This window comes from Acanthaster planci, linkage group LG11 (genome assembly GCF_054643075.1).
Source record: "Acanthaster planci isolate LZ-2023a linkage group LG11, COTS_SCS, whole genome shotgun sequence".
In the NCBI taxonomy this organism is placed as follows: domain Eukaryota; kingdom Metazoa; phylum Echinodermata; class Asteroidea; order Valvatida; family Acanthasteridae; genus Acanthaster; species Acanthaster planci.
In genome coordinates this window covers 12413334-12432201 of record NC_141787.1, presented here as the reverse complement: position 1 = coordinate 12432201, position 18868 = coordinate 12413334, and the positions used below count along the sequence as shown (strand labels likewise).

Below are 18868 nucleotides of genomic sequence, written 5' to 3'. Positions count from 1 at the left end.
GACCTCCCCGAGTACTCCAATGGAATGCACACGAATACACACCAACTGGGATTATGAAATAGAATTCAAGATATGACTAAGAATCATTAAGGTCTTTTTCATAAAACTTATGAGAAGAACTCAAAACCTCAAGAAATATTTGACTCCCAATTTTTTTTATGTGTAAGTTTATTACCAGAATCTAGAAATCATTTCCAACCATTTTTATACAATTACAGCGCATTCAATAAAATTCTTACATTTTCTCTACCACAATATTCTACCACAATATACAATGCAGCTGTAATGAAGATGATGGAAGTCCACATTAAGACTACAAACCACTAAATCATGGCCTCTCCAACAATTTGGAGTTCTGTGTTCACGTCTTAATGAGATCTGCAATGTATAAATGATAAGATTGGAGTGTTGTGATGATGAAAAACTCTAGAATTAAAATTGACACGTTTCAAATACTCAGGGACAATGAGTTGAAATAAGGATTCAAAACAGTAGAGGGCACATAAGAATCTGAATAATAATAGAATTTACAAAATGGCTACAATAATCTACAAGGCTAACCCAAAAAATACTGGTTAAAGTGTCCTTAAATTCTTTAAAAAAATCCTGCTCAATCAAAAGACCAAGATTTACACTGTTCTGGACCTTTTTGATTTACCTTAGTGAATACTGGCTCCCAAGCCCCCCCCCTTGCAGGAAGAAAAAAAAACCCACTTAATAAATTCCATTATGAGTACACAAAATGGTTCTAAGATGATGGGTTGTACATTTACATGGCAAAATACAGAAAAGAATGAAAAAAGCGACACAAATACAAAGGAACTCCCCACTTAAGAGATGTTACATGATTTAGGTCATGGAAAATTACTCAAATCACTTTACTCCATCTTTGTTGATGCGAGTGGATCAATATTTATCAAGCTTTCAAAATGTACAAGCAGCATTCTTTCACAACATGAATAAACACGATCATCTATGTACAAGCTAAGGTTAAAACCTACTTAAAACATGCTGAAGCTTGGATCATACTTGGCACAGCTTTCAGAGTAAAGTAAATTTGTAAATGATTACAAGAGATATCACAATGATATGATGATGCAACTGATTCAATGGAACTTACATTGCTTCCAGTTTCATTCAGTCAAAAATATGAACAGATAATGCTAGTTTCCGAATATTATCTTCAGGCAAACTTGAATTCTCAATTCTGATTGGTTACTCCATGGCAACAAACAGTGTGATACAGAACTTTATTGCACAGTTCACATCAAACCCTGTGTGATGCCCGGTTGAAACTCAAAGCACTGCGTTAATTTTACGCTAAAAGCAAAACGCAAAACTGCAAAATGTACAGTAAATTCAAAGGTGGCGAGTTTGAGTGCCTAGGCCCCTATAACATCTTTACTGCATGTCCAGTTTGCTTGAAGATAAATTCGTTATCACACTCGCGCTTGTAGAACACAGAATAACGTAGTGCGTCTGGGTTCCACTCGCGCTCATGTGACACCTAACAATAGCACTTTAGATACCATACGATTACTGTACACACATGCAGTCACCAATTCACCATGTTACTTTAACCATGGAAGAATTTGATTAAATGACACATCTGACACTGTCATTTTTTTAATTTGAAACTGCACCGACACCGATGATTTCAGGCAAATTCTCTTGCAACTTAGTATGCACCTCAAGTTCATGCAGAATGTGTGGCTACACTGTTTTTAGCAAAGGAGAGTTAACCATCTACACAGCTAGAGATGAAAAAAATCTACAACAGAGATTTGACTGAAGATTGCATCTAAAAATCGGTTACTAGAGCAGAGCCTATTCCTCCTAATTTACACAGCTTGCATGCAGCAAGCTATTTGGCCCAATGCGCCAGTGAGCATTCTGGGACATATTCCGTGCTTACAGGATTGGCATGAACTTTTCTGCATTAGTGCTATGATGACAGAATGACAATGATCTGTCTGAAGTAGCTGAGATTCTAAGCACGTTTAGGCACCGAGATGGATCAATGACCAAATGCGAAATGGGTCAAGTGGCAGTGCTGCCATCAGTTTAAGTGTCTGATCTTTGGCGCAAATCGCAGCCAATGGATCAGTGCAAAAGTCAACCAAGAAATGCGACACTGCAGTTGAATATCAAGATGTCGCTCTAGAGAGAATTTGTTTCCAAACTAATGAATATTTCCCAACCATTTCTAGCAAAAGCGGCAACCATACAGAATAATCCAAGCCCATTCCCAAATCTCGAACAAAGTTTCATTCCAGACCAGGCGGTAACTCTTCTCCACTTTTTCCACACAGACCCTGAAAACAACTTGACGTTGTGACATGTAGACGCACATGCAAGAGGAGCACACCACAAAATGAGTGGCATCATCACATCATGTGCACGAACAGCATATCACACCTGCCCTGCCAACCACCCTGAAGACCATTTGGCACAGAGACCTGTCTGTGACAATGCAACCAGCAACCATTTACGGCTGTGCTGTATTGTACCCTTGACACGAACCTTCCCAAATTCCTCCTCAAATCCTCTACTGTAGAGAAAAACCAAGGGCACTTTAGTTGCACTCTAAATCCATGGGGGCATTCATAGGCCCCCTGTAAAGTAACCCCTTCACTCTGGGAGACGGCTACAGCTACAGCCGCAGCTCTGTATGCGGATTAGTGCATTCCACACATACATTCTATTCATCATGCACCTGCGGTTTCAATGTGGGCCTGCTGCTGGACAAGGCTTTGCATACTGGGCATACCACAGCCCAGCAATCACGGTTAAAAGTATCCCAGCGTTTTAACAGTGATTGGGCCCTAACATCCATCCATGACACCTTGGCCTTACCTTAAGAATTTTGTTCAATCCTCCAGCACCTCCTGTTGAAAAATGTTGAATGACTGGGGCTCCTGTATTCCTAAACAGCTAACGACACTGACCATTTGGTCCTAGCTTGGGTAGCTACATTACCCTTGCAAAGATGTTTAGAAATTTAGAGGTTTCATAGGACTTACTGACCTTTACCCAAATCATGAATTTTAAACAATATAAGATTTCCTCCCTAAAGCAAGGTTCCTGCACCTACAGGACAATTAAATTCCATGACTTTTCCATTCCATGACCAAATCATGAAAATCCACGACCAAATTATGAAAATCCATGACGCAATAATGCCATTTCTTGGACTATTTGGCCTTTCAAATTGGGAATACAATCACAAATTTTATGCACTTATTTCTGAGAATAGAAATTGCACCCGGTGTTAAAAAAATTCCATGACTTTTGCATGACTTTAGTCATTTTTACAAAATTCCATGGCATTTACAGGCCTGGAAAACGAAAAACAAATTTCCATGATTTTTCCAGGCCGTGGGAACCCTGCTAAAGCTGTTCTTCAAACACCAAGCACTGACTTGAACTGTATCAGTTACAGATTACAGGTGGGATTGCACAGTTTTCTGTTTACATTTCTGTTATACTGTTCTTCAAGGTATCCTCAATTTATTCAAGAACAAGCTCCGAGAAAAATGAACCATTTACAACACAACAGGTTACACTGACTATGATATAAGAACTACGATAATAACATCTGTATAATACATGTATCTTGTGACTTGCAAGGAAAGGACTTCTCCACTGTCAATCAAGGGATGTGCACTGAGGATGGGTTGGCCCACACATCCAGTGGGGAGGTCAATCCTTGATCCGTTGGTGCCGCGGTCAGTGAATGATGGCTTAGACTTTGGTGGCTGAAATTGCCTGCAAGACAAGGAAAAGACATGACAGGATCATACAAAGCAATGAAATCAGGCCACACATATGGCCAGGCGAGCCAAGACTAGCATGATCTGTTTTTATTCCGCCGTTATCAGCTTTTGACAGGTAGGAGAGGGTCACGTTAGAACACACTCTCATAGTTTAAATGTCATTGGCACAGTAACACCATGGCAACAACAGCTTTGGGAATATACCTTTTTCAGATAATTTTGTCTGACTTCTTCTGCTTTTGGTTGGACGAATTCCAAAAGATGGTCAGAAAACGGCAGAATGTAATTGTCTGAACGTCAAATTTTGCAAACTCTCCAATGCCAAAACAAATGCCACGAACAGACCTTGAAATTTTTCCCAGCACGGAGAATCAGAACCAAAATCCACAAGAATCAAGAACAAAATCCTAAAAATTTATTTTCAAGGAAAAAAATTCTGAAACCAATGTTCACAAAACTTGGAAAGGGTAGAACCCCATCAAAACGGCAATTTCTTTTCCCTAGTGGAGGGGGGGGGGAAGTGAAGAAATGTTTAGCTTCAGAGGTGGGTGACCTATCCTAGATGACTATTTTCATGTCAGTCTATTTTGTACTTCAACCGGGAATTACAACTTTGTAAGAACATGAAATGCTCTACTCAGGGCAGGAATTTCACCGCGGCAACTGCCTTGATGCCCCTGGTCTTTGCCTCGATGCCCACTATTATACATGAGCCTTTGCAAAGGAGAAATTGCCTCGTCCTTTAAAAATGAAGTTCCTGCCCTGTCTATTACTTACCTCATATTGGTTTCCATGCGCAAAACACCTGCAGAAATTTATAACCAGTGGGCAAAATACTGCTAACCTAACTGGCCCCTTTGCTGCATTCTGTTTCAAGTACCATTCGATATCATTAGCTTTGGTGATACGTGGGTGCGGTCACGTGCACTTGCTCTTCCGCTGGGCTTGAAGTCTAAAGGATGCCTACCTCAGAGATATTGACACCAGTCATCTTCTCCACCAGCTGGGGCACTCGGTTCATGATGTCCATCACCTCTCCGGTCAGCTTGGTGGCTCCCACGTCACCATTGCCGCTGGACACCATGGTGACCTTGTTGACCTGGGCCAACGGGGCAGCAATCTCAGCAGCAACCTAGGGTTGATGAGTTAAAAAGAGCTGACACAGTAACCTGTGAACTTGTTTGTGACTGGGTTATGGTATCCAGTCAGCTACCAACAATGACCTTGGATGTATTCCAAGACTTAAACCTTTGGCCTAGATACCATATCAGAACTGTCAATAACGAAAATGAATTTAAAGCAGTCCTTAAAACTTACCTGTTCAATTAATTGCTTTTAATTGTTGTTTTTTGTGAAGCGCATCAAGACTTTGGTGTGATGCGCTATGTAAAACTGTGTTATTAATATCATTATTATACCAACCTTAGGCAATGTTTCCAACACCATGTCCACCATGGCAGCATCCTGGTAGTCCTTCCAGGCGTCCGCTTTCTTGGCCATCTGCTCCGCCTCTGCTCGGGCCTTCTCCTCGATGGCAAAAGCTTCAGCTTCACCCTTCAACTGCAAAACAAATGATGTGGCCAATGCATGAAACCAATGATGTGCCAAGAGTTTGGAAAACAGTATTCGGCGGGTAAAATAACATGTCGACAATTCAATTCAATTCACATTTATGTGTTAAGTACACAGGCCGCCTCTTTTGAAACTTGCATTCAAATGGAAGCATTCAAAATTCCGCAGCAAATATGGAGAAGCAAGGGATCATTAACTGGCCTTACCTGGATAGCTTCAGCGGTTGCTTCTGCCTCCATCACAACACGCTTCCTGCAAACCAGAAATAAGCATAATCACTGCAGTTTTGAAACAACAGAACTAACATATGGGCTCAAAGGAACAATTCATAAACATGCTTCCGGCTGTGCAGAAAACCCATCTCTCCACAAAGAATCAAACGGTCACATACGCGAGTTGATTAACAATTTAAATATAAGAAACTTTTCCATCAAATAGCCCTGAAAAGCTTTTCTGGCCTGAGGGGAATGGAAGTAATGAAGCAACGCCTGAGCACCATATTGATGGAGATGTTTCCCTTCAAACACCAAGCATCTAGTGCGAAATTTTAAAGTCTTTTTTTTAACCTCATTTTTATGGTCCATGTTACAGAACTTTTTCAATCTTGCCTGTAACACTAAGATTTATTTTATCACAAATTTCAATTCATTCATCAGAGCAAGACAGGTAATAATTTGTCAGGACATTCAATTTTACCCTTTCATTAATGCTCGCAAGCTCAAAACCGCAAATTTAACTTTGCTTGCAATTTCATATATGGACGACTCATGATTAAGTTCCATTAGGATCATGTTAATTTTTCTCGTCAGCCCGGCTTACATGTTAGCATCGGCGAGCGTCTCCAGGCGGTATCTCTCAGCTTCGGCCGGCTGCTTGATCTGGGCTTTGAGCTCCTTCTCTCGGCGAGCAATCTCCTGCTCCTGTACCTGGATCTGCTGGGTTCGCTCCACCACACGGATCTGCATCTCCTCTTCCCTGATCCGCTGCTTGGTCTTGGCAGCCTATGGGAAGGGGAGAAAGCAGTGAAATAAAACACCATGGCCGATGGTATTTGAAAGAGTGAGGACTTCAAGGTTTCGTGGATGGCTCAAGCACGTGGGTTAATGGTATTAATGTCAGATGAGCACTGAGGCCTTGTGGAAGAACAGCATATGACACTCACAGGGAGCAATTTTCAACAGAATAAGCATAAAACGTAGGAATGTCATTCCGTTCAGCAACCTCTCAAAAAGTCTCCATTAAGTTTCCACCCAAACTCATCAGAGTTTGATCAAATCAGACAAAGCCATCGCAGTATTTATTTATCCATCCGTTAATCTACCACACAATAGTCTGCCGCATCAGCCAGCACTGCCCACCTGCAGGTCGTAAGCAAGCTCCGAGTCGGCCTTCTTGGTCTGCACCTCCATATCGTAGGCAGCCTTCTTCAGCTCAAAGTCTCTCTTGGCCTTGGCGATTTCAATGTCGTTAGCATATCGCGCAGCCATTCTCTCCTCCTCAGCACGGGCTTCCTGTAGGGTAGGGGGATGTGTATCAATGAAATATCAATACAGGTAATTTAAACAGCTGCACTCACTCACTGCAAATTGTGGGCAAACAGACACGTAGAAAGAGTTGAAGGAATGTCAGAGTGTTGGAAGGTGTGCACCAACCCAAAAAACTGCTATCACTTAGTCATCAGGCCAGCACAGTGCCTCTTGCTGCCTCTGATGGGATCTGATTTAAATCCCACCTCATGCAATGTTTGAATTGAGTCTCAGGTCACCACCTAATTGGTTGGGCTTTACTTTTAGCCCACTATAAAATTGACTGACCTTGATGCCGGAGTCTCTCTTAGCCTCTGCTTCGCCTATCCTGGCGTCTCGATGGACCTCGGCAGTACGAGCCATGCCCAAGGCTCTCAGATATCCCTGGAAGGAGGACAAGACTTACACAATGAGTACAGGCCAGTTGAGGATGTATACCCAGCAAGAAATGAGACCGAGGGGTACCCCCCCAACATGTCCAATCCCTATACACATTCCAGACTATTGTTACTTAACACATCCCCCCAAGATGTCTGAAAGGAATTCCCCAGATTCCTGCCAGACAATGACCAACACAAAGCAGGGGGGGTTCTCTCCGTCTCATACGTTGCTGCATATGTGAGGATGTGGGCCCAGTATCAGGCTGTGTTTTCTCCTAGGAACTAGAGACCAGGCAGACAACATAAAAATGATTACGTTAAATTGTCTTCCTGGTCATTTGTCCTGTTGCACCAAATTTTGTGTGCTACAAAGTCATCGGTGCCCATAGCGAAGCTGGGAAATCACTGATAATATGATGGGGGATGTGCTTACATCCGACTGCTGTAGTCAGGTTCCCAGACCTGAGAATTCAACTTTCAAGATGCATCAAGCTCTGATTATAGTCTGACATGACTGGGGTCTGCTTTTTCTCCATTCAGCGAAATCCTCACACCCCTTGAAGAATCTGTGAGGTTTAGAATTTAATGAGGAGGTTGCAAGTTTTGGTTTAGGACTTACATTTTCATCTCTCACATCCTTGAGGGTGTAGCTGACTACGCTGATGCCCATGTTGACCAAGTCGGAGGAGGCCACCTCAAACACATTCTTGGCAAACTTCTTACGGTCCTTGTAGATCTCCTGTACAAGGACAGAACATGATATAGATTTTTGCACAAAAAACCCCAAATCACTGTTTACTTCGGTAACAGTGCTTTTCATTATGGTAAAAATTTTGAACAAACGGGACACACCTCAACCGTCATCGTTCCCATGATGGCTCTCTGGTGGCCCTCCAGTGTCTCCATGGCAACCTGTTCCACCTCCCGCTCAGTTTTGCCAAGGAATTGTTGGCAGGCCTGCAGGAGCATGTCCTTGTTCTGCCCTTGAACTTTGACCTACAGGAGACAACGCCAGGGTTGAACATGAATTCCCGTATCTGGTGCTAATGTGCTAGCAAAAGCTACGGCTGATCACACAAAACACGGTTTGAGAGGTTGTCCAAAAACTCTGCAGTGAGCTGGTGTCATATTCTTGGTCCTTACGCCTTTGACAGGACAGACCACAAGCACAGTTATGGGTTATGCAATGCTGAACCCATCAAGGTATCAAATCCTTGATGAGGATATTAGGTATGTGGGGGGATGGGTAGTCCCACAGAGCAATCTCTTCTGAAGGACCAGATTAGCAATGAGAAAGCTGAAACAAAGATTGAAGGTGGAGGGGAGAAGAAGGGAGGAGGGCTCATCACTCACCTGGGCAATTCCTGTGACAGATATAGGTACACCAAGGCGGGTGTAGACATTGTCCGTGTCAATCTTCAGTGTCATGGTGTTCAAGGACAGCTTTTGGACTTGCTGAATCCATGGCCAGACAAAAGTCCGCCCTCCAGAGACAAGAAGTGGTTTCGAGTGGCAGCAACCTTTGGCAGATTGAAGTGGAATGACTTTTAAATCAGGTTGGGGGTCAGGTTGGCATAATGGTTCTTTCCTCGCCTTCTACCTCTGTGGTCCCGGGTTTGATTCCCGACCCGGTCCACAGGTTTCTTCAGGCTTTTGAGCTACAGTGCCTAGGGCACTTTTGAGGAATCCTTGGTTTCATTACCAGAAGGATTTAAATAAAAGAAAAGAAATAATAAAAACATCCTCCAATAGGAATTCTCTCTGTTAGGGTCTTTAGTACAGTGGAATGCCACTATAACGAACACAATGGGATCCCCACAAAATGTTTGGTACAGCCGTTGTTTAGATTCCCAGTTTTCAGTCACAGATGCACACATCTAGCCGTTCCGAACTCAGACCCTTTCAAATGTGTGACAGCCTGCTCTACGAACTGTTCAGTTTGAGGATTTGGGGCCAAAACTTACGCACTAAAAATAAATTTGAAAATAAAAATGAAACATGGATAGTCTTCCAATTTGTTAAATGTATGTTTCATGTGCACGCCCTCACTGGAAGTACACTCGTGAAAAGAAATCATCGCCACAAACCATTCTAAAACAGTTGCTTTGGAGAGCAAAGGCACATGTCTACAACTGTAAAAAAGTACAAATACACTACAAAGGTGAATTTCCCGCAAATGGCAAGCTGGGGTTAGTTAGCCGCATAAGTCACTGTAACTAGGCCTAAGTAGTGAACATACGGGTTCCATTTTTCAGTGGATGTCACCAGATAAAATTTTAACCAAATTGAGGAAAGAGTTCCATTCGCGGACACGACTTTGTGTGACCTCGGGTCAGTGCGAGGTGAAAACAAATGCATTTTACGTTGCTTTGCATGGCACAAGTGTATTCACCTCAGGTTGTTTTCACTGCACCGGCCGGAAGTCAGCCACAAGTCACGTCGCAGTTTTGGCCCACAAACGGGCCCAAACCATGCCAGTTTACAAAAGAAAGGTGCAAATACTTCCTAATCAGCGTCCGAGACTCATGCAGTTCACATGTGTACTTGCGAAAATGAGCCTTAACCAAATGGTTGACTATGGCTGCTATCGATACACAAGACACAAGACAAGACATGAGTCATAATTCTTAGCTGCGCTGGTTGAAATGGCAGTTGGCTGCGGCACGCTGGGGGTCACATTGACCAATCACAGGACTCCTCGTTATATATGTCCGAATGGCAGGAACAACAAGCAACAGCTGTTGGGTGCCAGTGCATGTGAGCATGCTGTCACACCATGCACACCTTCTGGTGAGGCCGCACGTGGGTGCCGAAAGGCAGCGATCTTGTCCACATCCATGTGCTGCCTCAACAGAAAGTGTTCACGGTGCAACAGATAAACTGTGCCCTGTTAAACGTCACGTAGAGCCTATGGCGAAAAAGGCTAATTTTTTATGGGGTTTGTGGGAGTGGGACAGACGTCGGACCTCACACTTCTGGGGGTATACAAACCTAGGTATGGGACTTGCCTGACAAAAAACCTGTGTTGCTAAGTGAATGCTTTGGAATTTTCTTAGCTAAATTTCACTCTTACTTCAGGGCATGTTATCACTTTCTGATGACATTTTAAAGGAAAAATAGTATTGTCCATAAGGAACTCTTTCCGCATGTTCCGGGCTTCAGTTACCAGGGCCCATGGCCCCCTGTAGGCTGTAGGAGTCTAGGACTACTGACTGTTGCCTACTCAGACCAGGCAAGCCAGGGTTGAATAAAACTGTAACTGCTTCTCACTTCATTGTTTCCTCTCTACAGGTTTCTTCGGGCTTGTGAGCTACAGTGCTTAGGAATCCTTGGTGTCATTACCAGAAATGATTAATAGGCTTAATAATAATAATAACAGACGCAAGACCACGTACATGTAATATCGCAACTGGTGAATAGCAATAGCAACACTGTACATGTATTTTCCGTGATGACTCATTTTACTGGGTTTTTCCACTGCAACTGCTGCCAAAATTTTCAGCCTCAAAAGCTACAAATTCATTCCAAATAAGATAACAGGGCGAATTTATGCTTACCTGACACTACCATGGCCTCGTTAGGACCGCAAACCTCGAAAAATACCATTTTGAGGTCTTTCACAGCAACTAAAACTCTGTTGATCAAGTTGAATAGCAGGTAAACAGAAATCTCTACTTCACACACCCAACCCTGGCAGCATGAGAGCCGATACTAATCAATGTGATCAATGCACAGAGGTACATGTATATTCTATTAATGATATTCCTTACCTCAAGCGGAAGTGTTTCAAAGATAATGGGAATTCAACTAAAAAAAATAAAAATAAAATAAAACAAAATAAATAATTAAACAAACGTAATTCAATCTTTTAGGTTTGAATGTTATTTAGTGCAGTTTTAATTTTTGGATTATTGAACAAAATTACGTTTTTTTGTGATGGTTACCGTGGTGGGAATATGGTATATGGTAAAGGTTAAAGGTGCATTCTACGAATGGCTAGATTACGGAAGCGTATTGCTGCCAACGCAAAAAATATTTATCTCGTTTAAAGGACTTATTATTTCATTTAAAGGACTTAATTATCTCTTTTAAACGAGATATCTACATGTATGTCGTTTAAACAAGATACTCAGTCGTTTAATAAATGCTTTTTCCCCCAAACGCAATGAGCATTCCAATATTCAAGCACAACAGCCACGCTTTCCCATTGAGGGATAGGAAGGGTTGTGGCTAGGGTTAGTAGGGATAATAGGGTTAGAGATAGGGTATTGGGGATAGGGTTGGGGTTAGGGGTAGGGTTAGGGATAGGATTAGAGATAGGGTATTGGGAATAGGGTTAGGGTTAGAGTAAGGGACAGTAGGGTGAGGGACTGGGTTAGGGATAGGGTAAGGGACAGTAGGGTTAGGAATATTGTTGGCGTTAGGGGTTGGGGGTAAGGTTAGGGTGGGGGGTAGGGTTAGGGTTAGGGTTAGGGATGGGGTTAGGGTTAGGGTTAGAGAATAGGGTTAGAGATAGGGTATTGGGGATAGGTTTAGGGTTAGAGTAAGGGACAGTAGGGTGAGGGACTGGGTTAGGGATAGGGTAAGGGACAGTAGGGTTAGGAATATTGTTGGCGTTAGGGTTAGGGTTAGGGGTAGGGCTAGGGGTAGGGGTAGGGTTAGGGTTAGGGTTAGGGTTAGAGAATAGGGTATTGGGGATAGGGTTAGGGTTAGAGTAAGGGACAGTAGGGTGAGGGACTGGGTTAGGGATAGGGTAAGGGACATTAGGGTTAGGAATATTGTTGGCGTTAGGGTAAGGGTTAGGGGTAGGGTTAGGGATAGGGTTAGGGTTAGGGTTAGAGAATAGGGTTAGAGATAGGGTATTGGGGATAGAGTTAGAGTAAGGGACAGTAGGGTGAGGGACTGGGTTAGGGATAGGGTAAGGGACAGTAGGGTTAGGAATATTGTTGGCGTTAGGGTTAGGGGTAGGGCTAGGGGTAGGGTTAGGGTTAGGGTTAGGGTTAGGGGTAGGGTTAGGGATGGGGTTAGGGTTAGAGATAGGGTATTGGGGATAGGGTTAGGGTTAGAGTAAGGGACAGTAGGGTGAGGGATATTGTTGGCCTTAGGGTTAGGGGTAGGGTTAGGGATAGGGTTAGGGATAGGGTTAGGGTTAGAGAATAGGGTAAGAGATAGGGTATTGGGGATAGGGTTAGGGTTAGAGTAAGGGACAGTAGGGTGAGGGACTGGGTTAGGGATAGGGTAAGGGACATTAGGGTTAGGAATATTGTTGGCGTTAGGGTTAGGGTTAGGGGTAGGGTTAGGGGTAGGGTTAGGGATAGGGTTAGGGTTAGGGTTAGAGAATAGGGTTAGAGATAGGGTATTGGGGATAGGGTTAGGGTTAGAGTAAGGGACAGTAGGGTGAGGGACTGGGTTAGGGATAGGGTAAGGGACAGTAGGGTTAGGAATATTGTTGGCGTTAGGGTTAGGGGTAGGGTTAGGGGTAGGGTTAGGGATAGGGTTAGGGTTAGGGTTAGAGAATAGGGTTAGAGATAGGGTATTGGGGATAGAGTTAGAGTAAGGGACAGTAGGGTGAGGGACTGGGTTAGGGATAGGGTAAGGGACAGTAGGGTTAGGAATATTGTTGGCGTTAGGGTTAGGGTTAGGGGTAGGGCTAGGGGTAGGGTTAGGGTTAGGGTTAGGGGTAGGGTTAGGGATGGGGTTAGGGTTAGAGATAGGGTATTGGGGATAGGGTTAGGGTTAGAGTAAGGGACACTAGGGTGAGGGACTGGGTTAGGGATAGGGTTAGGGACCGTAGAGTAGGGTTAGGGATATTGTTGGCCTTAGGGTTAGGGTTAGGGTTTTGGGGTTAGGGTTAGAGTAAGGGACAGTAGGGTGAGGGACTGGGTTAGGGATAGGGTAAGGGACAGTAGGGTTAGGGATATTGTTGGCCTTAGGGTTAGGGTTAGGGGTAGGGTTAGGGATAGGGTTAGGGTTAGGGTTAGAGAATAGGGTTAGAGATAGGGTTAGGGTTAGAGAATAGGGTTAGAGATAGGGTATTGGGGATAGGGTTAGAGTAAGGAACAGTAGGGTTAGGGATAGGGTTAGGGTGAGAGCAAGGGACAGTAGGGTGAGGGATATTGTTGGCGTGAGGGTTAGGACATAGTTTAGGATAGTGCGATTGTTGGGGATAGGGTTAGAGAAAGAGATATTTTGAGCTATATTTTTAGATCAACATTTGACACAACTGAATATACGACAACTGAAGTCAACATATTAAAAATATGTCATTAAAATGACCGGAACAGTGCTCAATTTTCAAGTTCATAAGGAAGTCGCTGTAAAGAGGCTCGCTTCACAGTGCAAGTTACCTGAGGAAATAAACCGCGTATCAGATTCACCAAAAAAATCACACGTTATTTAGCAGAACTGTTCGGTTCCCAATTCACTTTCCCCCGGAAAAAAAAATGGCCCGCATGATACTATTGAGGGTGCATTTCGCGAAATGGTTGTATTTCTTCGCGCGAGCTCATGACTATTTTGTGATCCCGCGGGTTCTTACAATAAGACATGCCATAATCAGGAGGAATCACAGAAACATTTCTATAAATTCTGAATTTGGGACGGGGCAGTTTCCAGTTCGGGTTATTTCTTTCGCAAAAGCCCTAAATTGAGGGCATATTTGGATAGAGGCGGGCGGCGACAATCAGAGCTGGGCCAATAGTTTTACTACTGTGGAGGTATCTTCGGGGAAAGGCGAATAAAAAGAAATCGTGACTAAAACCCATAAAATTCAAAGGAAAAGTGATCTTCTGGCCATAATCTTGAATTTCCGGTGAAGAAAGGAGAGAAACCTCCTCCGAGAGTCAAGAGGCGGCGCTTTTTCGCTCTGATTTTTTACTGCTTTCTATGGGCGCGTATTATGGTATAGTGCAACCTGCGAGAGTTCGAGGCTGCACCACTACAAATGAATTCCCATAGACGGCAATGATAAATCCCCACACTTCACAAATATGTACAAAATACTCACAACTCTCACAGGTGTCTAGGCTGTACAGAAAAACGATGATCGACAAATCCCCTTTCATTTTCCTTTCACATTTCGGGGGGTTGAGCATTGAATTTTGGAGAAATTTTCACCTGAAGCGGACCACCCCTAAAATGAAGAAAATGTCCCTTCCCAGAAAAGTGGCCATTTTGAAAAACCATCCCTCTGAAAAACGGCCAAATAGTGCCACTTTCGGACCCGACTGCACCCTTATTGCTCATAATTGCAAGCCCAAAGTCTGGGCCGGAGGTTCAGTGCCATGTTTCTCCAATTAATCGATTTCATGCCTCTCAGGACTCTCTACTATAGAATATATTGAGTGTATAACTTTTATTAATGAACTCGGCGGACAAATTTTGGGCTTTTTTTCAAGGGTGCACCCTCAGCCGTGTCCGGCCGTACGTGTAGTCCGGGAACTCTCCCATATTGATGCACAAGCATTTACTTTACCAATTAAGGAGAAGCTGTCAGGGAGATTTGTGCCTAGCCCCTTGTGCATGTTGCTACATTATGCACTATTGTAGCGTTGTAATCACTCAGTCTTTGCAGAGCAAAATTCTGTGCGGGTATAACTTGGTTATTAATGGTTTTGTTATCTACGTAAATATGAACGCCCAGAAGCAATTCTCTGAAATTGCCAAATGGTTAAGCTCGTGGTTATCAGATCGTCAGACGGTGGGTTCGAATCCCACTGGTGACTTTTTATTTTCCCAAAGCTTGCTGTCAGTCAGTAGCTATAAGACACTCTAATTCACCCCCGCCAAATACCAACAGTACCTTAGCCCACGGGGTAAGCTCTTCTGCTGGGACTGTCCGCGAAGTCCAGGTGAGCGCCTTAGTACAGGTTCGAGACGTATGCCCGACTCGGCGGCCAGGGCTTAGGGGCTTGTCTCGTTTCCTCCCTTGCATGGTCGCTCGAACTCTTTTTAGAGTTAAATGGATGGGCAGGGAGGAAGTGTGGTGGGCCGGGAACCCCGAGATCCCAGAAGAGTCCTATATGGAAGCCGGTAACTGCGATTCCTTGCGAATTTCAGGAGTCCGTGCGCCTGAATGCTTGGTCAACACCACATAACTTTTAGATTTTTTTCCCCCTCACCTACTTCTTTTTTTTTTTATTTCCTGAGCGCCAAACTCCCAAGGCAATTTTCTAGGTTCAATACATTTTTTTAAAATCTATAATCTGAATTTACAACTTTTTATTTTAATGACAGCTACAATTGTTGATTTGTTTTCACGTAAAGCCTCCACACTAAATGCACCTTTCTGTCTTAGTTGACCTCGCTTTCAACTTTTGTTTCACTGTTTTCAAAGGGTGCTTTAATAAATGCTTGTTTTTTTTCCCCCAAAGCAATGAGCATTCCCATATTCAAGCACAACAGCTACACCTTCCCAGTGAGGGATGGGAAGGGTTGGCGCTAGGGTTACTAGGGATAATAGGGATAGGGTTGGGGTTAGGGTTAGGGATATTTTTAGAGACAGGGTTAGAGATAGGGTTAGGAAGAATTGTTAGGGTTTGGGTTAGGGTTAGGGGTAGAGTTATGGATAGGGTTAGACATAGGGTAAGAGATAGCGTAAGGGATAGGGTTAGGGATAGGGTTAAAGTAAGGGACAGTAGGGTGAGGGATATTGTTGGCCTTAGGGTTGGGGTAGGGATAGGGTTGGGGTAAGGGGTAGGGTTAGGGTTAGAGAATAGGGTTAGAGATAGGGTATTGGGGATAGGGTTAGGGTTAGAGTAAGGGACAGTAGGGTGAGGGACTGGGTTAGGGATAGGGTAAGGGACAGTAGGGTTAGGAATATTGTTGGCGTTAGGGTTAGGGTTAGGGGTAGGGGTAGGGCTAGGGGTAGGGTTAGGGTTAGGGGTAGGGTTAGGGATGGGGTTAGGGTTAGGGTTAGAGATAGGGTATTGGGGATAGGGTTAGGGTTAGAGTAAGGGACAGTAGGGTGAGGGACTGGGTTAGGGATAGGGTAAGGGACATTAGGGTTAGGAATATTGTTGGCGTTAGGGTTAGGGTTAGGGGTAGGGTTAGGGGTAGGGTTAGGGATAGGGTTAGGGTTAGGGTTAGAGAATAGGGTTAGAGATAGGGTATTGGGGATAGAGTTAGAGTAAGGGACAGTAGGGTGAGGGACTGGGTTAGGGATAGGGTAAGGGACAGTAGGGTTAGGAATATTGTTGGCGTTAGGGTTAGGGTTAGGGGTAGGGCTAGGGGTAGGGTTAGGGTTAGGGGTAGGGGTAGGGTTAGGGATGGGGTTAGGGTTAGAGATAGGGTATTGGGGATAGGGTTAGGGTTAGAGTAAGGGACAGTAGGGTGAGGGACTGGGTTAGGGATAGGGTTAGGGACCGTAGAGTAGGGTTAGGGATATTGTTGGCCTTAGGGTTAGGGTTAGGGGTAGAGTTAGGGTTAGGGGTAGGGTTAGGGATAGGGTTAGGGTTAGGGTTAGAGAATAGGGTTAGAGATAGGGTTAGGGTTAGGGTTAGAGAATAGGGTTAGAGATAGGGTTTTGGGGTTAGGGTTAGAGTAAGGGACAGTAGGGTGAGGGACTGGGTTAGGGATAGGGTAAGGGACAGTAGGGTTAGGGATATTGTTGGCCTTAGGGTTAGGGTTAGGGGTAGGGTTAGGGATAGGGTTAGGGTTAGGGTTAGAGAATAGGGTTAGAGATAGGGTTAGGGTTAGAGAATAGGGTTAGAGATAGGGTATTGGGGATAGGGTTAGAGTAAGGAACAGTAGGGTTAGGGATAGGGTTAGGGTTAGAGCAAGGGACAGTAGGGTGAGGGATATTGTTGGCGTGAGGGTTAGGACATAGTTTAGGATAGTGCGATTGTTGGGGATAGGGTTAGAGAAAGAGATATTTTGAGCTATATTTTTAGATCAACATTTGACACAACTGAATATACGACAACTGAAGTCAACATATTAAAAATATGTCATTAAAATGACCGGAACAGTGCTCAATTTTCAAGTTCATAAGGAAGTCGCTGTAAAGAGGCTCGCTTCACAGTGCAAGTTACCTGAGGAAATAAACCGCGTATCAGATTCACCAAAAAAATCACACGTTATTTAGCAGAACTGTTCGGTTCCCAATTCACTTTCCCCCGGAAAAAAAAAATGGCCCGCATGATACTATTGAGGGTGCATTTCGCGAAATGGTTGTATTTCTTCGCGCGAGCTCATGACTATTTTGTGATCCCGCGGGTTCTTACAATAAGACATGCCATAATCAGGAGGAATCACAGAAACATTTCTATAAATTCTGAATTTGGGACGGGGCAGTTTCCAGTTCGGGTTATTTCTTTCGCAAAAGCCCTAAATTGAGGGCATATTTGGATAGAGGCGGGCGGCGACAATCAGAGCTGGGCCAATAGTTTTACTACTGTGGAGGTATCTTCGGGGAAAGGCGAATAAAAAGAAATCGTGACTAAAACCCATAAAATTCAAAGGAAAAGTGATCTTCTGGCCATAATCTTGAATTTCCGGTGAAGAAAGGAGAGAAACCTCCTCCGAGAGTCAAGAGGCGGCGCTTTTTCGCTCTGATTTTTTACTGCTTTCTATGGGCGCGTATTATGGTATAGTGCAACCTGCGAGAGTTCGAGGCTGCACCACTACAAATGAATTCCCATAGACGGCAATGATAAATCCCCACACTTCACAAATATGTACAAAATACTCACAACTCTCACAGGTGTCTAGGCTGTACAGAAAAACGATGATCGACAAATCCCCTTTCATTTTCCTTTCACATTTCGGGGGGTTGAGCATTGAATTTTGGAGAAATTTTCACCTGAAGCGGACCACCCCTAAAATGAAGAAAATGTCCCTTCCCAGAAAAGTGGCCATTTTGAAAACCATCCCTCTGAAAAACGGCCAAATAGTGCCACTTTCGGACCCGACTGCACCCTTATTGCTCATAATTGCAAGCCCAAAGTCTGGGCCGGAGGTTCAGTGCCATGTTTCTCCAATTAATCGATTTCATGCCTCTCAGGACTCTCTACTATAGAATATATTGAGTGTATAACTTTTATTAATGAACTCGGCGGACAAATTTTGGGCTTTTTTTCAAGGGTGCACCCTCAGCCGTGTCCGGCCGTACGTGTAGTCCGGGAACTCTCCCATATTGATGCACAAGCATTTACTTTACCAATTAAGGAGAAGCTGTCAGGGAGATTTGTGCCTAGGCCCCTTGTGCATGTTGCTACATTATGCACTATTGTAGCGTTGTAATCACTCAGTCTTTGCAGAGCAAAATTCTGTGCGGTATAACTTGGTTATCAATGGTTTTGTTATCTACGTAAATATGAACGCCCAGAAGCAATTCTCTGAAATTGCCAAATGGTTAAGCTCGTGGTTATCAGATCGTCAGACGGTGGGTTCGAATCCCACTGGTGACTTTTTATTTTCCCAAAGCTTGCTGTCAGTCAGTAGCTATAAGACACTCTAATTCACCCCCGCCAAATACCAACAGTACCTTAGCCCACGGGGTAAGCTCTTCTGCTGGGACTGTCCGCGAAGTCCAGGTGAGCGCCTTAGTACAGGTTCGAGACGTATGGCCGACTCGGCGGCCAGGGCTTAGGGGCTTGTCTCGTTTCCTCCCTTG

The 18868-nt window shown here is 44.0% G+C and overlaps 1 protein-coding gene across 1 annotated transcript; it reads right to left on the bottom strand.

Annotated features, from left to right (window-relative positions):
- Positions 1 to 138: 138 nt before the first annotated feature.
- On the bottom strand, positions 139 to 10980 carry LOC110990679 (flotillin-1-like). The gene is made up of 11 exons (XM_022255769.2): positions 10812 to 10980; positions 8608 to 8774; positions 8107 to 8250; positions 7874 to 7993; positions 7163 to 7258; positions 6707 to 6859; positions 6168 to 6349; positions 5555 to 5600; positions 5199 to 5336; positions 4744 to 4908; positions 139 to 3768 (listed from the first exon to the last, which is right to left on the bottom strand). The coding sequence occupies exons 1-11, from the start codon at positions 10858 to 10860 to the stop codon at positions 3745 to 3747; spliced, it is 1284 nt and encodes a 427-aa protein (XP_022111461.2). The 5' UTR covers positions 10861 to 10980; the 3' UTR covers positions 139 to 3744.
- Positions 10981 to 18868: the final 7888 nt, after the last annotated feature.

Excerpts from the sequence above, each read along its gene's own strand:
- LOC110990679 (XM_022255769.2), bottom strand. The coding sequence starts at position 10,860 with ATGGTATTTTTCGAGGTTTGCGGTCCTAACGAGGCCATGGTAGTGTCA. Across the intron at positions 8,775-10,811 it reads CGAGGCCATGGTAGTGTCAG|GTTGCTGCCACTCGAAACCA; the intron begins GTAAGCATAAAT and ends AATCTGCCAAAG. Across the intron at positions 7,259-7,873 it reads AGGATGTGAGAGATGAAAAT|GGATATCTGAGAGCCTTGGG; the intron begins GTAAGTCCTAAA and ends TCCTCCTTCCAG.